Here is a 16167-nt window from a genome sequence, read left to right as displayed (position 1 = left end):
GTTACCTTTACAAATTCTGACAAACAGTGTCTCTGTAAGATGTTTGAGAACTAGTGCAAATGAAACTGCTCTGTAGTGCACTTTAACAGCCCCCTCCCATCCCCCCCGTACCTGAGTCACAGTTATCCTATCTCGTCTGGTGAATCAGGTTCCACATCACCTGATGTAACAAAACCATGAGCATGAATATTATTAGAAATAAATGTTGAGATGAACTCAACAAAAAAACTCAGGAAGTTTTCACTTTCATATATTAATGTTTATAATGGAGTTAAAGCCTCTCTTTACAGAAAATGTGACCCCTCCCCTTATATATCATTACTATATTATTATAATTTATTTACTATTTAAATGTTGCTTGCAATATATATGTATATACACTATATTGCCAAAAGTATTGGGACACCCCTCCAAATCATTGAATTCAGGCGACCCAATCACTTCCATGGCCACAGGTGTATTAAATCAAGCACTAGGCATACAGACGCTTCTACAAACATTTGTGAAAGAATGGGTCGTTCTCAGGAGCTCAGTGAATAAGTTGCCACCAGTGCAATAAGTCCATTTATGAAATTTCCTCACTACTAAATATTCCACGGTGGAAGCAATTGGGAACAACAGCAACTCAGCCACGAAGAATCACAGAGTGGGGTCAGCGCATGCTGAGGTGCACAGTGTGCAGAAGTCGCCAACTTTCTGCAGAGCCAATAGCTACAGACCTCCAAACTTTGTGTGGCCTTCAGATTAGCTCAAGATCAGTGCATACAGAGCTTCATGGAATGGGTTTCCATGGCTGAGCAGCTCATCCAAGCCTTACATCACCAAGTGCAATGCAAAGACAATGGACGAGTCTGGGTTTGGCAGTTGCCTGGAGAATGGTACTTGCCTGACTGCATTGTGCCACGTGTAAAGTTTAGTGGAGGGGGGAGTATGATGTGGGGTTGTTTTTCAGGGGTTGGGCTTGGCCCCTTAGTTCCAGTGAAAGGAACTTTTAATCCTTCAGCATACCAAGACATTTTGGACAATTTCATGCTCCCAACTTTGTGGGAACAATTTGGGGATGGCCCCTTCCTGTTCCAACAGGACTGCAAACCAGTGCACAAAGCAATGTCCATAAAGACATGGAACACGATGGAACACCTTTGGGATGAATTAGAGCGGAGACTGCGAGCCAGGCCAAACATCAGTGCCGGACCTCACAAATGCACTTCTAGAAGAATGGTCAAAAATTCCCATAAACACACTCCTAAACATTGTGGAAAGCCTTCCCAGAAGAGTTGAAGCTGTTTTTTTATAGCTGCAAAGGGTGGGCCAACTCCATATTAAATCCAACAGATTAAGAATGGGATGTCATTAATGTTCATTGGCATGTAAAGGCAGGCGTCCCAAAACTTTTGGCAATATATATATATTGAGGGCTGCGAGAGCCCTCCAGGTTGAATGACCTGTCCGATGCCTTGAGTATTAAACTCCCGTTGGATGCTGCGAGAGCTCAGCCGGTCGAACAACCATGCCTTTCTTTACTCACACCAAGAGCTAGAGCGGATGTAACAATTAGAGCTGTTCTTCACACAAACATAGTACTTGATTTAGAACTACTTCAGCTAATGATAATGTTTATAGTGTTTTATTATTATCATTGTGAAGTATTACAGAACCAGTCAGATATCCACCCAGATACATAACATACATCAAGGAGATGTCTGTGAAAGAGCGATCATCTGGTAAACATTGCATTCTTTTTTATAGATTGACCGTTTTTAAGAGCCGTCTTCCCAAACAACGTCTGCGATGAATCTTCTACATTCAAAATCCAATGTTTGTACGTGCAGATATCTTTTTTTTTTTTTAAATGCACTTCCAGCACAGAAGAAAGAAAGCAATACAGATTTGTAACACAAGGATGAATAAATGATGGATTAATTTTTATTTTTTGAGTGATCTATCTCTTTAAGCAAACAGTTGACAGTGTCTATTATGTCAGTTACATAAACACAAATCTATTGGCTAAATATTTTGAATAATAATGATGATAATTATTGCCATTTTTTGTTTTTAATTATAATTCAATGTTAGAAATATTCTATTTATTCACATTTTACTTATTTATAATATATATGATCTGAACGTAAACCAATGGAAGTCAATTTAGATCTTGATATGATTTGTTAAAACAAGTTACATATATTTTCTGTTATTCCGGTTCTTAGTGAGCCGGGAGTATTTGCTCTGTTAAATTTGATTGACTTTTAATCACAGACAATGAAAGAACAACAGGTTACATCAGCTTTAGTATTTAGCATGAACGTTTCATAAAGAAGCCCAATGCACTGCCAAACAGAGGAGCAGCGATATCAGAGCAAGACTTTTGATGTCACAACCGCTCATGCAGGGCGCAGGCGGGATGATTTTGAGATCAGGAATCGCCCCTGTGTTGTATGACACGTTGTTCTGGAAATATACATGGAGAAGTGTGTCAGGTAACAGCTGAGATCAGAACAGAAGCACGATTAAAGCCTTCCTTCATATTGTAGAGGTGAGGACACTTACAAACGAGTCAGTGACTATGACGAACTGATCGACTGTCTTCAGTGTTTTTTGGTACTGATTGATAGAAGTGTCATTCCAAGTCTTCGTGTACATCATATATAACCAGGTACTGCAAAGTTATCAAATAAAAGTCGCATTATCATTAGGGCAAATATTGAGAACTAAATGCATTAAAACATTGGCAACAATGTTTCAAATTAGATTACTTTATATCTGTTGCTCCCATTGCAGATCCTAAAGAATTTACATCAGGGAAGCTCACACAACTGCTCAGATTCATAGCTGGATAGTAGACGAGGAAGGCCAAACACATCTCTTCTGAAGTTGAGAACCCCCCCTGTGGGCAGAAAAATGGAGTTACACATCAGACAAATTATTTATGTCTGTTCTGTGTCTCTATTGGATATCCAACAGAAAAATGCAGGAGTAGAGCTGGAAATGGCAGGATTAAAACATATCAACACATCAGAAGAAATTTCCAACAATGTCCACCATGCTCTAACTAACCAATTAGACATTTATATAATGAATGATAATTAAAGGGTTAGTTCACCCAAAAATTTTAATTCTGTCATTAATTACTTACCCTCATGTCGTTCGACACCCGTAAGACCTCCGTTCATCTTCGGAACAGAAATGAAGATATTTTAGTTGAAATCTGATGGCTCTGAAAAGGCCTCCATTGGCACAATGGCACTTTACACTCTCAAGACCCTTAAAAGGTACTAAAGACGTCGTTACAAAGTCCATCTCACTACAGTGGTTCTACAATAACTTTATGAATTCGGCGAGAATAGTTTTTGTGCGCAAAAAAACCCTAAATAACGACTAACAGTGATGACGATTTCAAAACAAGGCATCATGAAGCTTCGAAGCGTTATGAATCAGCGAGTCGAATCAGCAGTTTGGATCGCCAAATTTCAGCAGTTTGGCGGTTTGACACGCGATCCGAATCATGATTCGACTCACTGATTCATAACGCTTCGAAGCTTCATGATGCCTTGTTTTGAAATCGTCATCACTATATAAGTCGTTATTTAGGGTTTTTTTGCGCACAAAAACTATTCTCGCAGATTCATAAAGTTATTTTCGAACCACTGTAGTGAGATGGACTTTGTAACGACGTCTTTAGTACCTTTTAAGGGTCTTGAGAGTGTAAAGTGCCATTGTGCCAATGGAGGCCTTTCAGAGCCATCAGATTTCAACTAAAATATCTTCATTTCTGTTCCGAAGATGAACGGAGGTCTTACGGGTGTCGAACGACATGAGGGTAAGTAGTTAATGACAGAATTTTCATTTTTGGGTGAACTAACCCTTTAATATATTCAGAAGCAGTGAAATATGAAACTACGCAGTGTCTGGGGTAACGCATTACAAGTAACGTATAAGTTATGTAATCAGATTACTTTTGTCAAGTAACTAGTAAAGTAATGGATTACTTTTAAATTTACAACAAAATATGAGTTACTTTTTCAAATTCAAGTAATGCAGGTTACATTGTTTTCCCATGTTTTGACTCAAACCTCTCCTGTCCCCATGTTGAGAGAAATCGTGAGTATAAGAGGCAGAGGTGTGTGTGCACTCGCTGTGTGAACCTGATACTTATTGTAGTTCTAGACTAAATGTGAATATGCATTTCCTCATCTCACTTGCACAAGATTCAGTATTCCTCAAAATGACTATTACGCAAACCTGCAATAATTAAATACGCTAAATAACACAAATATACTTTATGTATTTAATCTAACTTTATGAACCAATGTCTTTGCTGTTGACCTTCGATGATCCAATTCAACCATACTAAGCAAAAATTACTATTAAAGAAATATCACATTTGTTTGTTTTTTTGTTCTTATTGCTGAAGTAAGAGTGCCTTATAGTGATGTGTCGTTCATTTTGAACGAATCTTTAATATGACTCGGGACTACCGAGTTGTCTCAGAGAGTGATTGATTTGTTCATTTTGTGTTGACCGCGCATGCGCATTACGCTGAATCTGTACTGGAAACAACAAAAATGATTAGTTCATCTTTCGAGTCTCGAGTTCGGGTTTGAGTCTTTCGTTCTTCCTGTCAGTCCCATAGAGTGTATGCTGTCAGTAGCGGAAACAGAAAAGATTAGTTCTTTCGAGTCTCGGGTTTGAGTCTTTCGTTCTTCCTGTCAGTCCCATAGAGTCTATGCTGTCAGTAACGGAAACAGAAAGATTAGTTCTTACGAGTCTTTCAGGTTTGACGTTTGAGTCATTCGTTCTTTTGCCACGTGACTTGTCACCGTATTGAACACTAGTTCACAACCTTTTTACCAACAAGCACGTAGTTATTTTTTTATTTTATTTTTATTTTTTTATATATAATTCTCAGTTAATATCAGACATATACAAATATGGGAAATATATTGACTATTAAAGTCTAACATCACAAATTCAAATCAATTAGACTATTACTCGTTTTGAATCAACTGTATTTTATTTTTCTCTATTGAGTTGTTATATAATTTTTTTTGTCCTTGTGTTATTAATGAATAAAAATCTGTTTAAAAATGTTACCTAAACCTTTGTAACATAGCTTATAGGCCTATAGCACCTATACAAAAACATATTACACACACACGTATATATATATATATATATATATATATATATATATATATATATATATATATATATATATATATATATATATATATATATATAATGTATGTATGTGTGTGTGTGTGTTTGTGCTATATGATTCAAAATGAGTAATAGTCTAATTGACTTGAATTTGTGATGTTAGACTTGAATAGTCAATATATTTACCATATTTGTTTATGTCTGATATTAACTGAGAATTATATATATAAAAAATAAAAAAATAAAATAAAAAAATAACTACGTGCTTGTTAGTAAAAAGGTTGTGAACTAGAGTTCAATACGGTGACAAGTCACGTGGCAAAAGAACGAATGACTCAAACGTCAAACCCGAAAGACTCGTAAGAACTAATCTTTTCTGTTTCCGTTACTGACAGCATAGACTCTATGGGACTGACAGGAAGAACGAAAGACTCAAACCCGAAAGACTCGTAAGAACTAACGTTAATCTTTTCTGTTTCCGTTACTGACAGCATAGACTCTATGGGACTGACAGGAAGAACGAAAGACTCAAACCCGAGACTCGAAAGAACTAATCTTTTCTGTTTCCGCTACTGACGGCATACACTCTATGGGACTGACAGGAAGAACGAAAGACTCAAACCCGAACTCGAGACTCGAAAGATGAACTAATCATTCTGTTCCCGGACCTGTGTCACATGGCCCGGCCCAGCCCCATCAGAGTCAGACACAGACGAGTCGACAACTAACGTCTCGAGGAGTTCGAAGACACGAGAGGCGGAGAACAAACGTGATAAATATGAAGTTGCAAAAGAAAGAATGTCTCGGATCAGGAGGTGAGGTGAACTAACAGAGTTAGACTACAATAGCCTGACCCAACAACTAATCAATTAATTAAACGTTTCAGTTTCTTATCATTTGGCTTTGGTTGCAGTACCCTATAGTTTATTTTTATATAGTTTTACAAATGTAATCAACATTTTCATAAGTACTAGATGGGTTGGGCTATTTAACATGTCATTTTAATTATATTTTGCTGAAATGAAAGAAATGACTCGAAAAAAGATTAGTTCATTTTGCTGAACGAGACTCAAAGATCCGAGTCAGTAAAATGATCCGAACTTCCCACTACTAGTGCCTTATTCTTCTGCAATCCAGAATGGTTTGTTTCAGTGGCGCCCTCTACTGTACAGGCTGAGGCTTATTCCTTTCACTTTTAACTGAAAGGGCCTTTACATTTGCCAAAAATAGAAGTTTTTTGGTATTAAAATATAAACAAGAAAGCCCAGCCTAGTTGAGAAAGATTAATGCAAAAGTAACGTAACGTTACTTTCCGTAAAAAGTAATTAGTTACTATTAATTAGTAATTAGTTACGCAATTAGTTAACTTTCCCCAACACCGAAACTACATGCTGTTGAATAAAAGACACTATGAGCATCTATGTAAATGTACTAACCCACGTGAGTGTGTTGCGGTTTTCAGTGTTATATGTGCACTCGACCAGCAATTTGTCACCCTGCAAGACAAATAAGTTGCTTTATTTCACTTAATGCAATAATATATATATATGTATAAGTTTAAACTTTTTAGAACTTACCAACTGCACTGTCTTAGTTTTGCCCAGGTTTGTCACTTCCTGATATTCAAAATTGTAGTTTTCATCCACAGCTAGAAGATCGATCTGTTTTCCCCCTCTGAAGTGAATAAGAATTTACAAAAAGACTCATTCATTACAGTAACTTTAGGTTGTGCCCCACAGAAGAAAGAAAATAACATAATATTTTCAGGTGAACTTTAAGTCAGTTATTATTGGTCAAAAACATTTACCTGAAGTGTCCGACTCGCACCTTCCGTCCAGCCAAGTGTGTGTGCATCATCACAGAGAAGACCTGAAGATCATGTGACGTCTCCAGAACCTGTAGATCACAGAACACAACAGATCATCCAGTCATCTGCTGAGTCTGCCTTTGATTGTGAGAATGTGAGTAGCTAATACATATATACCTTTGGAATACGATCAGTGTCACACATGCCGTATGTGAGGAAGGATTTGGCTTTGGGTGGGATGGCGTACCCACGGGCCACGGCAAGCCCTGTCATCAGAATTGCTGCATCATGCTGACGGAGTTCAGATGTGTAATAGAATCGCAGACCTGAGTTATCAACTCGACCTGTGTAGAGATAAATATGGTCTTTTTATGTCAATCATAAGGGGGCAGGACAATCTATCACTCACATGCAGTAGACATTGGTTCCAGAAGTATTTTTCCATACATTTCTCCCATAGGGATTTCAAAAGGCTAACAGCTTCAACAGAAGCAAATACTACCAACTACCTCATAGCTCACAGTAAGGCTGTTTAAAGGTTTAAAGTTATCGTTAATCGTTAAAGATTAATAAAAATTTCCCTATATGGACAAAATAAATTGAGTTTTTACTCCCGGAAACTGACTGTTGCACTCTATAGCAAACCACAACGATCCAATCAATTCCTGATAAATCAATCAAGTCACCGCCTACATGTTTTTCTCATTCGAGAAGCCGTTTCACTCAGATACATGTGTCCGACTTTAAAAGTGTGACATTTTACATTGTAAACCTACTGACTGACCTGTACTTTTATTTGGGTTGTTGTAATGCACTTCAAGCCTGTAGAAAAAATCACCAACATTTCCTCCAATTGGAAGTCCTGCCATCTCAGGAAGCTCAAAAGCCTTGAAAAACATCATGATAAAAAAATCTTACAGTTAAAAGGTTACAGAGGTTCAATCAGTAATTTTACCTCTCAGTGGTTTTGCATATAAATACATGAATAGTAGAATTAAATAGTAGAATCTAAGCAGATCTTTTCGGCGAACCAGCTGAATCAGTTCAGAAAACCGGTCTGAAACTGATCCGATTCTCGATTTTCTGGTCGAAGTGGTTAACGGTTCATTGAATTAGCCCATGATTTACTCACCCTCAAGTCATCCTAGTTGTATATGACATTCTTCTTTCAGATGAATACAATTAGAGTCATATTAAAAAAGTCCAGGCTAATCCAAGCATTATAATAGCAATAATAGTTGCTCTGTTTTTGAAGTCCATAAAAAAATGCACCTGTCCATCGAATAACGTGCTCCATGCGGCTCCGGGGTGTTGATAAAGGCCTTCTGAAGCAAATCGATGCGTTTGTGTAAGAAAAATATCCATATTTAAAACTTTATCAAGTAAAGCTCCAGCCAATCGCCTTCCGTGGAAAAGTGTTGAAAGTTGAAAGTGAAACTCAAGATGTGTACGTGACGTCATGACGAGCGGCAGAGGACCTTTCAACACTTTTAATAAAAAATTGAACACGGAAGGTGGTCGGCCGAAACTTCATAAAGTTTTAAATATGGATATTTTTCTTACACAAACGCATCGATTCGCTTCAGAAGGCCTTAATTAACACCCCGGAGCCGTGTGGAGCACGTTATTCGACGGACAGATGCATTTTTTATGGACTTCAAAAACAGAGCAACTATTACTGCTATTATAATGCTTGAATTAGCCTGGACTTTTGTAATAGAACTCAGATTTTATTCATCTGAAAGAAGAATGTCATATACACCTAGGATATGATTTGAGGGTGAGTAAATCATGGGCTAATTTTATTTTTAGGGTGAACTATCCCTTTAAATTTGGTTGTTTCTCACATGAAAATGCTTTAAAAACATGAGAGACTAACCCCTCCGCCAACTCCCCACACAGCAACGGTCTCCATACACTCTTCTCCACCACCGCCTGTGTAACATTGCACTTCAAATGGCTTGGTCACACTCGGCGGGCAGCGGTACAGCAGCAGATGATGCACGAGGTCAAAGTTTGTGATGAACGGCTCAATCTGGAGAAAATGAAAGTAAGTCAGAGATGAAGATGATCGACAGTTCGCTGATAGATCATGTGTGTGAAGTTCATAGACTCACTTACACGATAAATGTGCTGTTTGCGATTAAAAGTCGGGGCTTTCATGATCTTGCAGTGATAGTAGGTCTGGTTGGCTGGTACAGTGAACTGAAATGATTTTAAATGCAAGTAGCCTTTCTCAAGTAACATGTAAAGTGAGAGTTTACACACACCTTTTTTCCATTGCATACAGTAGACAATGTAGCCTATACTACACTACCATTCGAATGTTTGCTTTGTGGTCAGTAAGAATGATTTTGATGAAGAGTCATGTGACACTAAAGACTGGAGTAATGCCTGCTGAAAACAACACAGCTTTGCTATTAAAGAAATATTTCACGTTTTAAAATGTAATAAAATAAAAACAGTTATTTTATTGTAATAATATTTCACAATATTATATTTCAAATACATACAGCCTTGGTGAGCACAAGAGACTTCTTTCAAAAGCATTTAAAATTTTTTTACCAACCTCAAAATTTTGAACAGTAGTGAATAAATACGCATTACAAATTATGCTCTAATCTACATGAACATTATGGACTACTTTCTTCTTAATAATATAAATTATTGGCATCATTTTGCATTATTAAATGGCAGGAAGTGTTAAACGTTAAGTTTGAGGCAAAAACAAAAGTTAAAAATCTCTTACGTTGACCATAGTCATGTCGAAATACTTGCTGTTTGGAGGGTTGACACGAGGCATGTACTTCAACAGGTTCACCTCTTTTGTTCCCCTTCGGTTTTTATGGTACGCGATGTCATCGCTCTGTCCGTACGCATAGATCAACTTCATGGGAAGATTCTGATCATGCAATAAAACAAAATAAACACTTTAACTTGATCTCTAAATGGAAAATGAGAAGCTTTGACAACACAATATATAGTTAAATGTCACTAACAAAAGTTTGCAGTGTGCATATGGCCACCGATCACTTATATTTAGCTATTTGTTTGATCTAGAAATGAAGGGTTTCAGAGTTCTATCACACAGTCCATCTTCTCAGTTTAAGGAGGGTTTTTGAAGTAGGCCTACAGTTGAGGGCCACTTGAAAAACAGGAGAGGCATTTTGTTCTCAGAAACACCCTGATCCCGGAGCACCAACATTGTGCGCATTCCCTTAAATTGCTGGTTTTGTTTTGTAATGCCATAGTTCAACCCACCCTCATTGTTTTCTGAATAAAACTGCAGAATACATCTCACATTTCTGCTAGGGATGCATAAATACCTATAGCTGCGCTGCACGAGCTGATAAGCAAAACAAGCAGAGTGGGTTGAGCATGCAACAACACAGAACGTAAAGCACAAGATGGCGCAAAAAAATAAAAGAAAAAAACCTCAAGAAATCTGCACCACTGCGCTTGAACAAACAAATGATGTCAAAATGCATGTATTGGTAGGTATCCTAATGAAAGATAGTCGGTTGTGTAAGTGAACGTAAACAGTTGAGAAAGAAAACACGCGTGTAACAGTTTATTGGGTCCATGCAGCTCATAAAGTGACAGCAGACTTATACACCTGCTTCTCTCTGTGTCCCTATAATGTTAATCTAACAACAAAAGGCAAAGAGAAAATCAATTTTTGTTAATTTAATAAGGATTCATCTGTATTTAATTTGCACAGTGAAGACTCAGTGTTATTTTACATTTGATTACTTTATTCAGTTTCTGTACCTGAAAAATACTGTTGAGACCTACCTGAAAAGCAGTGTTTTAAAAATGACAAATGCAATGAATATACAGGTGTTGGTACTCGGTATCGGCAAGTACCAAAAAATAAAGTATTGGTATTTGACTCGTTCGGTAAAAAGTGGTAACTATCTGTTCATCCCTAATTTCTGGTGTTGTTGAACTACTATATATATATAATTCATATTTTCTCATTTTATTTGTCTTATCGTATCATTTTAGTGCAGAATGAGTAAAGCTTTTTGTTTTTAGGTTTTAAAAGTTACTTAGGCTGATTAATTTTGTAGGCTGCCCTACCTCAGTGGTCTAACAGCGCTCATCAATGTCAAAATGATCGAGACGAGATGGCCAATCAAATCAAAGAAGGCGGATCTTACTGTCATTCTGTCACTGTCACAAGTTCGTGGAAATGTAGATGCAACAAGTATTAGACAACTGTTTTATGATAGAAATGTTTAGCTACTGACGGTAATAGACTATAGTGATGCAAACTTTTTATAGATTGAAAAATGCAATGATTCATGTAGCTAATTCATAAATGAAAGTTCCGACGAGGCAAAAAAAGTTCGCATTTTCTACATCTTAGACATACGAGTTTGAGTGAATTTGCACTTTTTAAAATAAAATATTATTTGCAAACAGTTTAAATTGATCACTACTGCAATTAGACCTACTTATTCTTATTTATTCATTCCCTTAAATCCATTTTAATCCGTTAATTATTATACAATTCCTTTATTGTTATTTATAATAATAATAATTTATAATTTTATAAATTATTTATAATTATTTTATTTAAAGCACAAAATAGGGGGAAATAAATACATTCAATGGTTGAATATGCTTACAGTGATGGGTAAATCGTTTTCATCACAAGACTTAATGGACCTCTGAAACTTCATAACTGTTTTCCCGTCAGACTCGTTTAGAGACAGGAGCTTGTAGTTCTGTTTCTGGTCAACCACGGGTATTGAATTTCCTTCAGCATGACGGTCCTGAACAGAAAACAAAGATGTATATACACATATAGCAACAGGTGTTTTTATGATCTATATGTTGTAGTTATGTTTATGTTTATTGTATCGTAGTTACCAATCCAGTTCAAATCACTTTAACAGTTTGACTTTCAATATAGGCCAAAACACCTACAAAATCTGGTTAATTTACCAACAGTCTGCATCTATTTTAGAACATCTTTAGAAACAAATATAATCCAACTTGTTACTCTAATACAAATGTAGACGTTGTCTTGTCTTTGACTTTGTCACTCTTACACCGCAAAAAAAAAAATTGCAACTTTTTATCTTTTGTCACATTAACTTAGATAATTAATGAGATTCAGATAGCATACTTTTTGATTTTCTATGTATTAAACCAATCTCCTTTGTTGTATTAACTCAAATTTTTAATTTCAATGAACTGAACATTTTTAGGCAACCAGGAAACTTACGTTTTTAAATGAAACCAACAATAATTTTTTACAGTGTATAAAATAACTTCCAAAATATCCCAGCTTAGAGCCGCCGAGAAAACGGTAACACTTTACAATAAGGTCTCATTTGTTAACATCAGTTAATGTATTAACTTATATGAACTAACCATGAGCAATACTTTTTTTACTTGTTCATCTTTGTTAATGTTATATAATAGAAATGCAGCCGTTCATTGTTTGTTCATGTTAGTTCACAGTGCATTAACTAATGTTAACAAATACAACTTTTGATTTGAATAATGTATCAGTAAATGTTGAAATTAACACTAACAAAGATTAATTAATAAATTAATAAATGCTGTAGAAGTGCAATTCATTATTAGTTCATGTTAACTAATGAACCTTATATTGTAAAGTATTACCGAAGTAGTTCATAATATAAAATCTTATATTTAATTAATTACATATTAAATACATATCAGTATGAATCAGAATCAAGAATATAAAGAGCTTATAACTCCACTTGAAGTGACTTATTGACGGTTATCAGTCTTGAATCTTGTTGATAATGTGAAAAACTAAAATAATTTATATTAGAGATACTCAATTAACTAAATATGAAATACATATATAAATCAGAATCAAAAATATAAAAGTATATATAGACTGTAAGTGACTATGACAGTTATCAGAGTCAGTCTTTGACTTTACCGTGAAGTAATTGCCTTTCGGACCAACTCCTCCAATGACGATATCGGCTCCAGTCATTCCTCCTTTAGGGCTGAAGCCAAAACTGACCCATCCGCTGGTGTTGACAGTGAGCTCGAACAAGATGTTGCCCTGGATCTCATCAAAGCCCCACTTCAGCCGCACATTGTGCTCGGGGTCCAGGAGTTCAGAGAAAGGCAGAAGAGGGTCTTCCTGAGCGCAGGACCACTGGGCTGAAAGCAAGAGCAGGACAAGAGATAATATGGCCATGTTACCTTTACAAATTCTGACAAACAGTGTCTCTGTAAGATGTTTGAGAAGAAAGTGCACATGAAACTGCTCTGACCACACCACCCCCCACCCCCCCCCCCCCTCACCTGAGTCACAGTTCTCTCTCACTCTGGTCTGTTGAATCAGGTTTCACATCACCTATTGAAGAAACACAAAAGCTACAAGTAGTACATAGGTTGCAATTAGCTATAAAAAGCTCCTTTCATGTTCTTTAGAAGTGAACAAGCATTACAAACTGACTATGGTAGAGATGAATTAATAATGTTAAGCTAAAGTAAATATTTTTGGTTTTGCTCTTTTTGTGTCCTCTCATCAAAGCAAAAGAGCAGAGGTCAGAACCGTGAAAAAAGGGCTATCATAAAAAAAGAAAAGAAAAGAAAGGATGCTTTAGGGAATAATTCAGGGTATCTCGGGGGACGTTTGAATTTTACAATTATAATATTTATTCTATATAATATAAGTATACAAACAACAGTGGATCATAGCCTATTTGCATAAAATAAAACGTTGACTTTCAGCCCCTATTGACATTCTTTCATATGGGGATTCAATAGAGAACATACTCTTTTCCTTTACTGAGTTTAATGTATGATAGAACTGTTGCAATTATTTATTTTGACAAATAGGGCCTAATATAGAAAGTAAACATAGGACTACTTTTTCTTTTGCGAGGTTTAGAAACAGTCCTTACAGTTCATTGATTATATAAAATTAAAAAGAAGACTGAATAATTTAGACTATGTCGTTATTTGCATGTCTCATCCATGAAGATGCAACAATGGAGAACCAAGTTATTATTGGGTTTATGAGAAGAGAACCAGAACCAAGCTGAGCAAGATGAACTTTAGCTATAATGTAAGCCTCTTGCCTGGAGGTGAGGAATAACACAAAATGGTCAAATTCACTCAGTATTCCTTGATCTAATTCACTAATATATCTCAATACAATTACGTACAAATTAACTGTATTCAGTTGGGATGTAGGCACTAAAACAATCCAGCATGTTATAGTCAAACTCATTTTATATTGAAATAATGAAGATTTCTGTGCCACCTCAGACTGGTTGCTTACCCCCGGCCACGCCTATGAAAAACTGCTAATACTTGCATACATTTAGGCTACTTACATCTTTCCACGAGTTGTTATGGAGTCAAAATAACAGAATGACAGTACGACCCGCCTTCTTTGATTTGATTGCCATCTCTGTTATTTTGACATTGACGAGCGCTGTTAGACCACCGAGGTAGGCTAGAGCAGTGGTTCTCAACCTTTTTTCAGTGATGTACCCCCTATGAAATATTTTTTCAGCCAAGTACCCCCTAACCAGCTCAAAGCATTTTTGGTTGAAAAAAAAAAGACTTAAAACAGAGCACTGTGCCATCAGTGTCTGATTTATTCAACTTTGGAACAGATAAACACATACAAAATTCAAACATTTGAAGAAAAAAATAACTATTTTGAACATTTTAAATGATAATAATCCATGACTAAATGTATTGCAAATATTTCTCATTACTAAAATGTAGTGATTCAAACTAATGTAGTGAAAACAGTGACCATATTTCTGAAATGGAAAACGGGGAAATGTCCTATTTGAGTGGTCAAAATATCACTCAAATCTCATTTGTTATTATATTTTAATTAAAAAAACAGGGACAATACATTTTTGAATGTTTTTGTTGTTGTTGTGGAGTCCTATTATATAAGTATATTATTATTAACATTAATAAGTATTATGATTTAGTTTGATTATTAGGATTTTTGGTCTGGATTTAATACAATAAAAAAAAAACACAAAAACCAAACAAACAATGAAAACAGTTAATGGTAAGCTAACCATTGTAAATAAGCAGTTCAAAACAATATTGTAACACAAATTAACAAAAACACATTACAAAAATAAAATAAATATGATAAATAAAACTATTCAACAAATATTGTAACATTTTTTTTATAACGTACATTTGATTACTTATTTAAGTTTATACTATATTAATTACTTTTTTTTACTTCAAAAGTTATGTTTATGCTTGAAAATTATTATTCTTACTATCCTTAATTGGTCTTGTTATTTAGCATTTTAGGATTATTTTCAGCAGAAAGTATATGTAGGCCTATTCTGCACATGTATTGGTTGAAAGTGTAACGTTAATTGTTTGGGGTTAGGGTTAGGGTTTTTATATTTAAGTTATAGTTCAGATGTGTGGTAATCACTGCGTTGTGACTGCGGAACTTTTGGGGACAAAATCCCCCACCTTGTTGAGGCTCTGTTATAAAGCACATAAAAACAATATTACTTTAAATTAAAAACGAATAGTAAGTATGTTACTACCTTGAAAGCGACAACGAGGTTTCTTTTGATATTTGACGATCTCGACTCGTTCTTCATGAAGTAGTAGTGGCGTAGAGTCAGCGTAGCAGCTGTATGTTGGTTGGGCGCTTTTTTCCAATATATCTGCGGGTTGTTTGGAACGAGCTGTAAAACGGGGACATTTCCGGGGACAACTCCAGTCGGGGACAGAACATTAAAAACCGGGACTGGTCACCCTATCGTTGATCCAAGTGACTGACAGGTGATATGAGAGGTTGGGTCAAACCATCCTGGTATGGGGGAGACTCTGGGTTTTTAGGATAATGAAATTGAATAGCCTACTGTATATAAAATTCATTTTATGAACTTATACTTATATTTTCCTGAAATATTTATTAAATAATTATTTTTAAAGGATTTTTGCATGGATGCTACTTTTTAAATATATGTAGGCTATATTTTAAAATCTCACGTACCCCCTGGAGTGCCTTCACGTACCCCCATTTGAGAACCACTGGGCTAGAGCAGCCTAACAAATTATTAATCAGCCTAAAAATTTAACTTTTAAAATTTGTTTGTCATCCTAAAAACAATCATTTACTAATTCTACACTAAAAGGATGAAATAAGACAAATAAAATGAGAACAATTTTAAATTATGAATTATATTATT

At 35.7% G+C, this 16167-nt stretch overlaps 1 protein-coding gene across 2 annotated transcripts; it reads right to left on the bottom strand.

Moving 5' to 3' along the window:
• Positions 1 to 1612: 1612 nt before the first annotated feature.
• On the bottom strand, positions 1613 to 15703 carry moxd1l (monooxygenase, DBH-like 1, like; the record flags this gene model as incomplete). Of its 2 annotated transcripts, XM_079830873.1 has the most annotated exons (15): positions 1613 to 2451; positions 2551 to 2659; positions 2757 to 2887; positions 6597 to 6656; positions 6738 to 6834; positions 6968 to 7056; positions 7145 to 7311; positions 7752 to 7854; positions 8847 to 9002; positions 9089 to 9172; positions 9717 to 9869; positions 11602 to 11748; positions 12897 to 13126; positions 13271 to 13322; positions 15517 to 15703. In XM_079830873.1, the coding sequence occupies 13 exons, from the start codon at positions 12951 to 12953 to the stop codon at positions 2311 to 2313; spliced, it is 1494 nt and encodes a 497-aa protein (XP_079686999.1). In that variant the 3' UTR covers positions 1613 to 2310. The 2 variants fall into 2 exon arrangements, with proteins under 2 accessions (XP_079686999.1, XP_079686998.1); XM_079830872.1 differs by lacking the exons at positions 13271 to 13322; positions 15517 to 15703 and having other exon boundaries at positions 1903 to 2451; positions 12897 to 13163.
• Between the last annotated feature and the right edge of the window lie 464 nt (positions 15704 to 16167).

Source organism: Gobio gobio, assembly GCF_949357685.1.
Source record: "Gobio gobio genome assembly, chromosome: 12".
Taxonomy (NCBI): Eukaryota; Metazoa; Chordata; class Actinopteri; order Cypriniformes; family Gobionidae; genus Gobio; species Gobio gobio.
This window is presented reverse-complemented; position numbering and strand designations above follow the sequence as displayed.